Below are 12,457 nucleotides of genomic sequence, written 5' to 3'. Positions count from 1 at the left end.
AGTGGCTATAAAACTAAACCCTCGCAAAGCAAGTCAACAAACTCTCTCCACTTTTCTTCCTACTTTTCTTCTTTTATCCTTTTGTTTCTATCGTGTTTTCGTTGTTTAAATTTCTAAAAACATGCCATCCATGGCAACACATAATGGGCCTGTTGCGATAGATAATATGAAGAAGGCTACCTAAATTTAATCCTCTAATTAGGTCCAAATGGTTCAATACAACTTTGGACTTGATCCAAAGGCTACACAAAACCCAATAAGTCTATTAGCCCTCTCTAAACATCCTCAAATCCAATTATGCTTAAATTTTCCTAATTACCCTCTAACTTTAATTAATTGAGGAATTAATTTTCAAGATGTTATAGGGAACATAACACACAATTTTTTTACATGACAGTAAATAGAAGAAAGAACAGAAATTTTATCAGGGATCTCAATCTTGATTCTAATACATGGACTGAAGACCAGGATAAATTGATTCTTGCCTCTTGGGGTTACTTTAATGAGTTGCGATCTGAATCTCCTCAAGACTTCAATCATCTGGTGCAAGCTCTATCAAAATTTTTTGTTCCTGATGAACTTAACTCCTTTGAACTTCATACACTAATGGCACCTATTACAAAATTAGAGGCTAAAGAAACTTCTTTTGAACTTCCAAAGGACAATTCTATAGGGCTAGATGCTTTTCATGCCAACTTCTTTCAAAAATTTTAGAAGGTAATTGAAGATGATGTTTTTTGCTACGGTCAACTACTTCTGGAAACTAGAGCACATCCTAACATCTTTTAATAAAACATTTATTGCTCTCATTGCCAAAGGTCAACATTCAAAATCTTTCAAGGACTTGGGGCCAATTAGCTTATTCAATGTCTCATACAAAATTCTTTCAAAAGTCCACAGCAATCGACTCAAAATTGTCCTGCCAAGGCTCATTTCCCCTTTTCAGATTGCTTATTTAAAAGGTAGGCTCATTACTAATAATGTACTTGTTGCAGCTGATTTGATAAATCAAATTCATTGAGCGAATCGAATACAACTTGCTCCTTCTTTTGGGAAATATTTGGGCACATGGATAGATGCATCCAAGGACAAGCATCTCATATATAAACAAGCAATGGAAGCAATAGATAAAAGAGTTGCATCTTGAAAAACGAAGCTTCTCACCCCGGCATCAAGACTAACACTAATCAATAAGTCTTATGGGCCTCTAACATTTACATTGTTTCGTGTCTTAAGTTGTCTAAAAAAGATCGGCAATCTAATTGATGCCAAATTTGGTTGATTTCTTTTGGGGTATTACATTCAAGAAGGGAAAGGGGGCATTCATCTTGCAAGAAAAGCTATTCTTTTTGGGCCTACTTCTTCATGTGGCTTAGGAATGAGAGAAAACTAGAAAAATGAATTTGGCTTTACTAGCAAAGCAGGAGAGTAATTCAATCAGAACCTCATTCACTGTTGGTGAACACTCTGAAGCTCAGATATATTGACTCATCTGATGGCACTATTTTGAAAATTCCATACAATGCTTATTGGTACTGGAAAGGTATATATGAATCTGCTGACTTAGTCACTTCTTTGCTTTGGCAAGTTGGGACTGACAACTCCGTTCTCCTAAAGCATGATAAATGGTGGACTCCTCTAAATTCTACCTTGGTGCAAGAATTAAATCTCAGAAAGGTTGCTGATTTTCTTATCCTATCTTCTCACTCTTGGGAGAAAGTTTGCTGGAACAAACCTGTTCTTCAAGATATATGCACCTAATAAAGTGCAAGATATCTGAAAGATTCCTTATCCTACTGTGGAACACAAGAAATTCTCAAATGGAAACAAGGGGGAATACTTAGTCAAGGCTGGCTCTTTCTTTATATCCTGTACACCCATTGTGATTTCACACTGTAATGCTAGGTTATGGGACTGTCCTATGAAAACTAGCTTTGCCTTGCAAAAATCTCTTTTTTGGAAGCTAGTCATACTAGCAGCCCATCACCTTCGTAACGTTTTGGTTTGTCCCTTAGAATGTGAAGCCCAAGACTCTCAATATTTTTTGTTATTGCCCTTTTACTTGAATCATCTGGTTTGGCTCCTTGTCTATTCACTTTTCTAACATTTCTAATTTAGGATTAGTTAATTGGATTTTGAAAACTTTAGAGAACTTTGCCTAGGCCAATAATTCCCAAGCTATAGAAAGCATTTTTTCTCCTCCTCCATATGATTTGGGTAAAAAAAAAAGAAAATGCTTTACACATGCAATGATTTTTGACAGACTCCACGTACAAGTGATTAGTGAATTTCATAGTCAATTTCATTTTCTAAAAATCTTCAAGTAAATGGAATTCCGGAACAAATAAGATGCAATGAGAAATCACTTGTAACCAAATTGGTTAGCAGTATATAGATGATCGAAGTATCATTCAGATTTTGACACTAGGTCTAGCTACGTTGACATTGGATATTGGAAAATATACATCACCTAGTCAAAAAAGAAAGGACTTATGAACTGAAAGCCATCAAGTGTGGGATTGAAATATGCAGGAAACTAAATTTTGATAAGGTGAGGATTTACACAGATTCGACAGAAGCAATTAATCTCATCTTCAGAGGGGTTGACTGTAATCACCCGTTTTATGAAGATATTGCTGAAATGCAAGATTTGATGTTCGCCCAAAAGGATTACATGATCCTCCATGCCCCGCAGGAAGCAATATCTTGTGCTGATTATACGGCCAACTTGGCGCATGATTGTTCGTATGAATTAGTCCATATTAGTGTCTCTCCTGCAAGATGTGAGCCTCTTATTTCATCTGACAAATGTGGGGACATGTCCCACAGCTTCTGATCTTTTCCAGTTCTTTGGTCCCTGCTTTAGCTAGCCTTGTGTGACCAAAAACAAAAAAAAACAAAGAAAGAAAGAAAGGACTTACAAGTTGTGCGACTTTTATCCAACTAAACGATGAAGAGTTGCAACGCATCTTGATCACAAAATCCGAACAGATCGATCCACGCCAATTCAACTGTTTTGGATTACAGTTACATCACTTGGTAATCTTGGTGTAAGTTTCTAAAAAGGCCATTATATTCGATCAGCTGAGCAAAATAGGACATTCATCGTTTGCTCCAGGATTTATATTCAGTTTCGATCTCTTAAGTTTAATATTTCTCTTCTATCTGTTAATTCCTTTTTTACATGTCATTTTTCTTTAGCTACCTTTAGTATTTGATTCTCGACTTCTTATTAATATAATTGTTTGACTTTTTATTTTGAAAAAATAAAAGTGATTTGTATATAAGATTGGAAAGTGTAAATTTTAAAAGCATATGAATGAAAATGGAAATGAAATCACGATTACTTAAACAAAATAAGAATATTTTCACATTAGTGTCTTTGATAGAGTAGGTATGTGATAAGAACTGAAAATATATACCTTTAAACATGAACTAATCAAAATGTATTATTACAGTAAAAAAATTGAATAAATTAAATATAACTATTAGCTTTTTTTTTTTTTTTTTTTACATTTTCCTTTTCTTCCGGTGCTTTGTAGAAGTGAGAACTATATGGGGTGTTTTTAATTAAATTCCCTTATAAAAATTTGTTAATTAGTTGAAAACTCATAAAATCATAACAATTTTTTAGTTTTGCTCCTAATAAATATTATAACTATTATCTTAATAGTGAGTAAAGCACACAAATAATATCTCTTCTCCTTTTCAAGATAAGGGTAAAAAAAATTTTTACTCAAAATTATTATGACACCCTTTATATTTAAGAATAAAATAAGTTTTTAAAAAATACCTTATATATATGGACAAAGAGAGTATTTAGTGCTTCAATGGCACAATAACAGTAGAGTGAGTGGCAATGTTAACACAATGTATTTCTTCAACCATATTGAAATGAAAAATATGGTTAAAAGACAAAAATACAATCAACATTTTCTCTAAAAATACCTAATATCCTTGAGTGACAAAAGGTGCAAGAATATTCATAAACTTGTTATAATAAGTGGTGCAGTATCCATTCTATTAAATTGCACTAATGTTAGTTAACGTTGACTATTGTAAAAACAAGAATCAAATATAATATGAAAAAATACCTAAAAACTTTCTTTTAGAAGTGTCTGGTATAATTAAGTCAGCAATGATATATAAATATCTATTAACTTTATAGAAGAGATTATATAGCCAAGCTTGGCCCTAACAACTAAGCTTTTAGGCTTATTCAAACTGATCAAAATACCCTAATTGTTAAGTATTGTTTAATTTTTTTCTATTTTTCGATCAATTTTAATTTTTATCTTAAGGAAAAGTAAGATTTTCATTTTTATCTAATTTTTATTTTATTTTATTAACAATAAAAAAAATAATTCAAGTGTTCAGGTTTGGACTTGGCTCAGATTTATTCAAGCTACCCGAAAAAGGCTAAAGTAAAAAAAAAAAATGTAAAATCTCAAGACTAATCCTAAAACTTTTTGAGCTTATTTGAACACACTTGACCCAAATTATTGATTCTATCTTTTTCCAATCCTTTAAGATAACTTGTTAACAATGAAGTTCTAAGTGTATAAGTTCATAAATTGAAAAAGGTTAATCTATTTTATAAAATTAATAAGCACATATGCACCCTTATTGTTTATTATAGGATATCAAAAGTTCTTAAGAAAAAATTTGAGTACCTTTATACATTATGTTGGCTTCCTTTTTTAAAAAGTCAACATCAATGGACATTAATCAAATTTAACAAAATGAAAATTGTTATGTTCATTATAACAAGTTTATAAATATTATAGCCCCTTCCTTCACTTAGAAATATTAGGTGCTTCTAAAGAAAAAATTGATAGATAATTTTACCTTTTAACCTAAAATAATAAATTTCTCACGGTGTGTTATTTTCTTTTGGTTAAAAACAATTTTACCTTTAAACTAAAAACCAAGTAAAATTTGTGATCCCAAGCTCATTTTCAACACAATATTTCCTTTTAATATTAAACATAGTGTAATACCACTTTACTATTAATAAAAATTAACTTTAATCAATAATTGACAAAAATATTACGGAAAAGAACTTAAACTTATAGAGAAAGAACGCAAAAAATTTACAAATACATGGCATTCACTATCAATCTTCCATCGCTGAGATTTCCTAGGTGAGATTTCCGAATTTGTTCTGCAGGATCCAGAGCAGATTCACCTATTTATTGTTATTTATATTTTAGATTTTTTATATTTATTTTAATCATATATAATTTAAAATATTTAATTACCAAAAATAATTTCCATAAATTTTTTTGAAAGAAACTGCGGAAAACGAAATGCCATTCAACCTCACTTACACCACTAAACTGATTAAATAATGTTTAATGAGTGGAACAAAACTGGAAAAAAAAAAATAAATAACCACATTCAGTTCCACAGTTGGAATCTTTATGAAATACAGTGTATCACTGCAATATGACCAAAATCTGCGAGCAGTTAGTTTCTGAAAAACTCATACATCTGCAAAGAACAGGTTTTTAACCATTAAGTATAAAATTTTCCAACAATTAATTATAACATAGTCATTTCTCATAACACATCACATCAAGAAATATTCTTTCATCCATCATGATTCTATTTAGAGTCGGTAACTCAAATAAGTCAGACTTATTTAAATCGAATTTAATGCATCCTACCCTTTCTAAAAGCTCATATAGTTAAATTCAACCCTTACACTTTCAGATTTTAGGTTTATTCGGGCTAGCCCGAATATCTGACGCTTTTTAAAAATATTTTTTTAAAAAAAATTTAAATAATTTTATTAAACATAAAATATTATTTTAATTTAAAAAAATAAAATAATAACTTATTAACTTTATACTTAAGTAACTCTATTATTGTTTTATTGTATTATGTGTAATTTATTCATAAATATTTTCTTTACTTATAATTTAATATTTTAGCTGTTTCAATATTGCTCTTGTCAGGCTCATATATAAATATTTTATATATTTTAACTAAATTATATTTTTAAATATAATTAACTTTTGAATAAACTGTGCCTTTTGTTTTTAAGAATATGAAAAAAAAAAATCAACCATCTTTATATTATATAAAACAAAATCATGAGTGAAATACTATTTTTTTTTTGGAATTATTTTTTTAACTTTTTATATTATTTAACCCTTACATATAAGAAATTTTAACTCTATTCATTATTAATTTTTAATCAAATATCGCATAAACGACAACCAAATAATAATTTAAGAATATTTTATTTACTATATTTATTTAATAGTAAAGTCGGAAATTCATACAAGCCCAAATTTTAATTTTATTTTTACTTTAAAAATAATTATATTATTTTATAAAAAATATAAAATATGTTTTTTGAATACGCAAATGATGCAGAGGACTCAAAACTTAAAAAAAAAGATCTTAAAAATATAAAAATCAAAATTAAAATACATTTTAAATATTATTTTGAGATTTTATTGATCAAAAATAATAAAATTATGAAAATATAAATTTTTTTAATTTTTTTAAAATAACTATAATAACGCACTCAAATATATAATATTTTAGCATAAAATGTTATAAACCTTAAAGAATTAACTAATATTTATTATATTTTATATATTTTTTAAAAATTTATTTTTTTTATTTTAGTATTCGAGCCAAGCCCAATCATTCAGGCCTATTCAGGCCCGAATATTAAAAAAATAATGTTTTTTAGGTTCAGCTCTAAATTTTTTGAGTAGATTCAGATTGGCCCATCGGGCTTGATTCAAATTACCAACTTTAATTCTATTAACAAATTTAACAGGGGGAAAAAAAATGATAGAACTCTAACTAATTTTTGCTGTTTAACAATGAACTTACCATAAGAAATTGAGAACAAGTGTGCTTTCAAATATACGTGCCTAAGATGGTGGCTGGCAGTGCTATTTGAGAGACCGGACCACCGTGCCGAGCCAGTCGTCCGGGATGCTGCTTCTAAGATCTCCATTTAAGGCCCTCAATGAGTGGCTTGTTGCTGCCTGGAAGGAAGAAAGAGATTTCATGATTACGATCCCCAGAAAAATAAGATCAACTAAAACCAACATGATGTTGAATTTTGTTACTTTGACAATGTAGACATCAATCCCAAGTTTTGCTATCATTGCAGCTTCTGATAGCTTCGTCGCCATCCCACCAGTTGTGTCATGAGCTGCAACTGTTAGCTCAACTGCAGGCAACACAGTAGAGCTTGCATCGATTGACCAAAATGTCATGCTACCCAAATTTTAAAAACAAAAATAGAAATTAAAGAGGAGGATTTTTTCTTTTTCTTTTTTTTTTTTTGAATGTAGACTCTGAAACTTTCTTTCAAAAAATGAACAGAGGAAATTCACAAGACCCAACTTTCATCATTCACTACTTCCAATCCTAAAGGTGGGGAATGGTCAAAGCAGCAGAAATCATCTGTAGGCTCATGAGCTTTCCCAACAAGAGTCATGATAGATCCTATTGCTTCCCTACACTCAAGGATGAAGAGGATTTCTCTCTCTGGTAAGTAGATTCACCGTTTCCAGAGTTCCTAGAAAATTTCACAACTTTGAAACCTCTATTCCAGCACATATTTTTGAGTATATTGAAGAGGATGATATCTTCCCTCCTCTTCAATTTTTTATTATTGAAGAGGATGATATTTTTAAGTGTAAAAAGTAACATATTTTTGAGTACTTCAACTCTCAGTAACATAAAGTTATCTTGCATCTTATTGTGGAAGTTCAGCTAGAAAACCATTCTACTCAGTCACATACAAGGGCTCCGTTCATTCAGCATATGATGTAAAACAAGAACAAAGACTTTGATATAATTTCTTAAATTTTTGCTATTAGGTCCTTTGATAAAACGATAACATGAAGATGAACTTATTTGAAGAAGTCAATAATGTAATACTGAGTTGAGAAAAAAGTTAACTTTTTTTTTGGGGGGTGGGGGGGGGGGGGAAGAATCTGTCAAACACCGAGGTGATTGCATCTAAATCTTGTCCTGAAACATATCACTGTGGGGTCATTCAGCTCTTCCTTGGCCCCTCCCCCTTTTGAATGAGATGAGAATAGAATGTAGAACATCTAAAGTTTAAGAAACATCTCGAAAGTACTCATACTTAAAACAAGCACTGAACTCCACATGAAAGAAAGAAAGAAAACAAGTACTGTACTTACTACCTTCAGTATATACTATAACGACATAAAAATAGGACACCTGGTAATTGGCAAGAAAATATTTGACCTTTCATTCATCAAGAAGATGCAAAGCGCAGAGAAAAGAGAAGACAATTGAATCATAAAATACTAATTCAGCTTACTTGAATTCTGTAACTTCGGATTCACAACAGACCAGCTTCCATCTTCACCAACAGCTGCCATAGTTGGAAAGGCTTTTACTAAGACAGTTCTCACTTCAGACCAACCATGAAGGAAACAGGCCATTCAGAAGATCTAGTACTCACCTATCTCCTTTAGGAGTACTGCATCAGGTTCTGTTGGTGGACGGTCATATACCCCATAGACATCGGTCTTTCATCATTGCTTAATGGAAAACATTTATAGAATGTCCTCTCAAATTACAGATGTGAAATATTGAGATAGGATTTTTAGTATTAGTGGTTCAAAACATTTAAATATTTTGGGAAACCAATCTTCACTCATCAATAATTAATTAATACGTCAACAGCTGATAAATTAACCAAAGGGCTTAGCAACTTGGAGTAATGAAAATGTGACAAGAGAGTAAAAGAAAATTGGGGGACTTGGCAACTTGGAGCAATGAAAATGTGACTAAAGAGTAAAAGAACATGGGGGGAAATTCAGGATATTTCCTAGACCATTTGGAGTACCATCAAAAAAAAAAAAAAACGATTCGGTTTGTCATGCACAAAACGAGTATTATATCAGCACCAATTCATCAAAATATGTGACATAAGATGGATACAAGAAAAACAACAAATTCTGGCTTTGCCTGTGCTGCCAGATGACTTATGATAACATCTCCACTCAAGATAGTGCACCCCTGAAAACATACTATAATCTGAAATTTTCAAATTGCACTGCTGGTTACAGCTACACTAACAACTGAGTTTGTACCTGAATCTCATCAAGCACTGCATCTCCGTGCAAAACCTAAAAAAATTAGAATGTGCCCCAAATCATTACCAAAACATACAGAAACAAAAAAGAAGAATCACTACAGAAACTGGAACTTATAAAGTAGAGCTTAAAAGAAGAAACCAGATATGTGTGCCGTCTTATGTCATTAACATCATGAAACTTTACATTGAAAGAATGAATAGTTTTCTTCTTATCCATCCACATATAAATATGGCATTCATGCTCTTCAAGCACTGAAGAAGCATATTTTTTTAGTACTGCGAATATATTCATAATGGCTTTCTCCTAGAATGATAAAGAGATGATAAAAAAAAAATCAAAAACAAAATTGTCAAGTAGAAAGAGGGAAGGTTACAGTAACAGGGAAGGAAATGCATTTAAAAGCTTTCCAGTCATAGTACAGATTAAAGGATCCAATCTTACTGGTACACAACCAGAGTCAACTGTCTTAGCCACCATGGAAAAATCTGCTGAGGTCATCTGCAGGTGTTGAATTCAAACATAGACAGGAGTGAGACACTAACTGAAAAGAAAGTCAGAAAGGTGAAAAATTCTAATGTATATAATTGACCTAACAAGATAAGGTATACTGTATATTCAGATTTTTCTAACATGTCTCTCACTGGTAATCCATCCGCATGAAAATGGAGACATTCCAATTGAAGGAATACCCTCTGCACAGAATAATTAAAAGTATAAAAATGAATTACAATTCTTCTCGAAAGTATAAATGGCAAAAAGAAAAAAGAAAATGGGAGGTAAAACAGATAAGAGCAATGATTGCATGGACAGACTAGGGTAAGAAATTGAGTACATTCCTATGTAAAGATACCTAAAACACAAGAATAAGGTAGGGCTTATGATATGATACGACATCTTCAGTGTCAATAATTTATTGTTGTTCCAATTACTGATGGTGTTATCGTCAAAGAGTTTGAAAGACAACTGGTTTTTAATACCTTGTGCCTACCCTGACAAAAGGAATTATGTTGGACAAAAACGGCAACCGTCTGTAGAAAAGCTTGAATAGAAGAAATGGTACACAGCATCATATCAACAAAGAAGAGTCATTTGTACAGCTTTTACTACACAATATATTACCTCTGGCTAGTGCTCTAACAATTTCAAGATTTAGGGTGGTTACCTGAAAATGTGAATAAAGAAAGAGATAAGCATAGAGAAAAAAAGATTTAATTCATGTGTCAGGGCATAACTTGCATCAGAATAATTTATTTATCCAGGACAACGATGCCCTACAAATCATTTTACTTGTTAGATTTTGTAGTGTATATAATTTGACAAAAATATAGAGAACTTGGAAATTAAATAGAATCTTAGCGTGAATGATGTTAAAAGTCAATTGATTTCAATTAGTTTTAGAGCTTAAAAAGGGGAACTACTGTCCATGCTTCATCAGAAATTGTGTGCGTGAAAATCATGAGCTGTAAGGTGGCAGCTGTATTGGACTGCTAGCATAACAGTCAAACACTTAAACTGTCCATTTGCTGTTACAAACTTTCACCAGAAGAAATATAGACATGACCTATACATTTTCAAATTGAAGTTTTTAAAAAAAACAGGTTAAATCTTACAGAAATACGGGTGGCAACAAAACCACCCTTGACAAGTGGTTTATGCAATTGTCCTTTGTGAACTCCAGATTTGCTAGCTTGAAAATGCCCAAAAGAACCTGGAAGAACCAAAGAATATAATTCAGTTTCATAATATCAATCAAAAAAGGCATACCTCAAAACATCACATACAATTTATAGCATGCTTTTCGTTATTACTTCACCTTACTACCTGTAGCAGCTCAAGAAGATACAAGTTCTATGACATATATGACAGCTCCTTTATTGCTGCTAAAAGCTTGATGTGTTGCATAAAGTCTGAGCACGAACTACCAACTTAGTTGCAAATTTAACATTTTTTATCATCACTTAAATCCACTCCCTTTGCCACTTACTGTGCCCCTCAAATAGCATTCTTACTCATTACAATATTCTCACTGTACTTTCCAATATTCTCAATTAATGGCAGTTCATTAATATCAGGAGCTACATCAAATCAGAAGTTTATGCTGTAGAAGAGTGAAGGCCATGGAATAGTTTTCTTGTGATATCTACCCCCCCCCCCCAAAAAAAAAGGCTTGGTTCTAGTCATGCACATACTCTGATCTCCAACACTTAATCTCTCAGACATGCAATACTAATTTGAGTAAAAATACAATTTCACTTGTCTTATTAATCTAGATAATAGATTTTACTTCATGACAAGAAGAAGGGCAAGGAACCTGCTCCATGAACAACAATGAAACGTTTACAGTCCCCAGCTGAATGATCACCAAACTCTTCAGGTTTACAAGAAATGTCTGGTTTTCCAGGTCTCTTGCTCCAATCCATCCCAGGAGGCTTTGCCGAAGATGCAATCATCGCTTGCCTAAGCTGTTCTGATACCTTCTGAAGAGTTTCCTCATTTATCATCTCTAGTTCAGTTTTGCGAGTAATAGCAGCTCCTCCTGAATGAAATTTAAAAACAAAAATCACATTACTTAGAGAAAACTTCGCAAGATCTCTTCGTTAAGCTCAGAGCTCAATATTTAACATTATTGACTTTCTTCCAATAAAAGGCCCATCCTATACAACTTTCACAAACAAGTAAGTTTACCACTACCAATTGTTGACAATAAAGTCTTTCGAATCTTTTGAGCCAGGGGGCAAAAAAAATGCACCCACAGCGCACATTCTGGCACAGTAAATGTAAATAGCGTCAACAGGGAAGGTTGGAAATCAAAGTAAGGATAGTCGATGAGTCAGCAAACGTGGAAAAACAGATCGAATGAAAAATGAATAGAACTTTACAATGAAAAAGAGAAGAAAAAGAAAATCAGACCCACCTAGTTTTACAATGCAACGGATCGGTTGACTAAATTGAAGATTGGTTTTGCTTGCTGTATCTTGCTGACCAGTTTGCTTCTCACTCTTAACTTCCTCCATTACGTCGTGGGTTTTTCTGCTGCACAATCTACTCCAAAGTTGACTAAATACGCAGATTGCTCTGATGAGAGCGGTTCAAAAAAAAAAGAAAAAGAAAAGAAAAAAAGAAAGAACCAGAAGACCGGAATCAATCTTCAATCCTGTTAGCGTAATCAATCAAAAATTATAAAAAAAAAATTGCAAATATCAATTTACATAATCGATAAATTCACAAATTTTAATTACAAATAAAATATTTAAATTATAAGTACGATTCTTAGTTTACCATGAGAGTTATGTTGACAACAATTCATTAAAAAAAAAAGACAGAAAAATATATTTAAATTATAT

The 12,457-nt window shown here is 31.9% G+C and overlaps 1 protein-coding gene across 2 annotated transcripts; it reads right to left on the bottom strand.

Annotated features, from left to right (window-relative positions):
• Positions 1-5,280: 5,280 nt before the first annotated feature.
• On the bottom strand, positions 5,281-12,199 carry LOC129321401 (isopentenyl phosphate kinase). Of its 2 annotated transcripts, XR_008595991.1 has the most exons (13): positions 12,028-12,198; positions 11,425-11,649; positions 10,724-10,821; positions 10,233-10,275; positions 9,744-9,805; positions 9,555-9,611; positions 9,108-9,143; positions 8,956-9,033; positions 8,474-8,540; positions 8,330-8,383; positions 7,098-7,201; positions 6,856-7,013; positions 5,281-5,493 (listed from the first exon to the last, which is right to left on the bottom strand). XR_008595991.1 is itself a non-coding variant. In XM_054967146.1 (12 exons), the coding sequence occupies exons 1-12, from the start codon at positions 12,125-12,127 to the stop codon at positions 6,918-6,920; spliced, it is 1,020 nt and encodes a 339-aa protein (XP_054823121.1). In that variant the 5' UTR covers positions 12,128-12,199; the 3' UTR covers positions 5,541-6,917. The 2 variants fall into 2 exon arrangements, 1 of the variants encoding a protein (XP_054823121.1); XM_054967146.1 differs by lacking the exon at positions 5,281-5,493 and having other exon boundaries at positions 5,541-7,013; positions 12,028-12,199.
• Between the last annotated feature and the right edge of the window lie 258 nt (positions 12,200-12,457).

Source organism: Prosopis cineraria, unplaced genomic scaffold (genome assembly GCF_029017545.1).
Source record: "Prosopis cineraria cultivar Desert tree isolate PC_DT_omini unplaced genomic scaffold, ASM2901754v1 PC10, whole genome shotgun sequence".
NCBI classification, from domain to species: domain Eukaryota; kingdom Viridiplantae; phylum Streptophyta; class Magnoliopsida; order Fabales; family Fabaceae; genus Prosopis; species Prosopis cineraria.
Note: the sequence above shows the minus strand (reverse complement) of the source record. Positions and strands in the feature narration are given on the sequence as shown.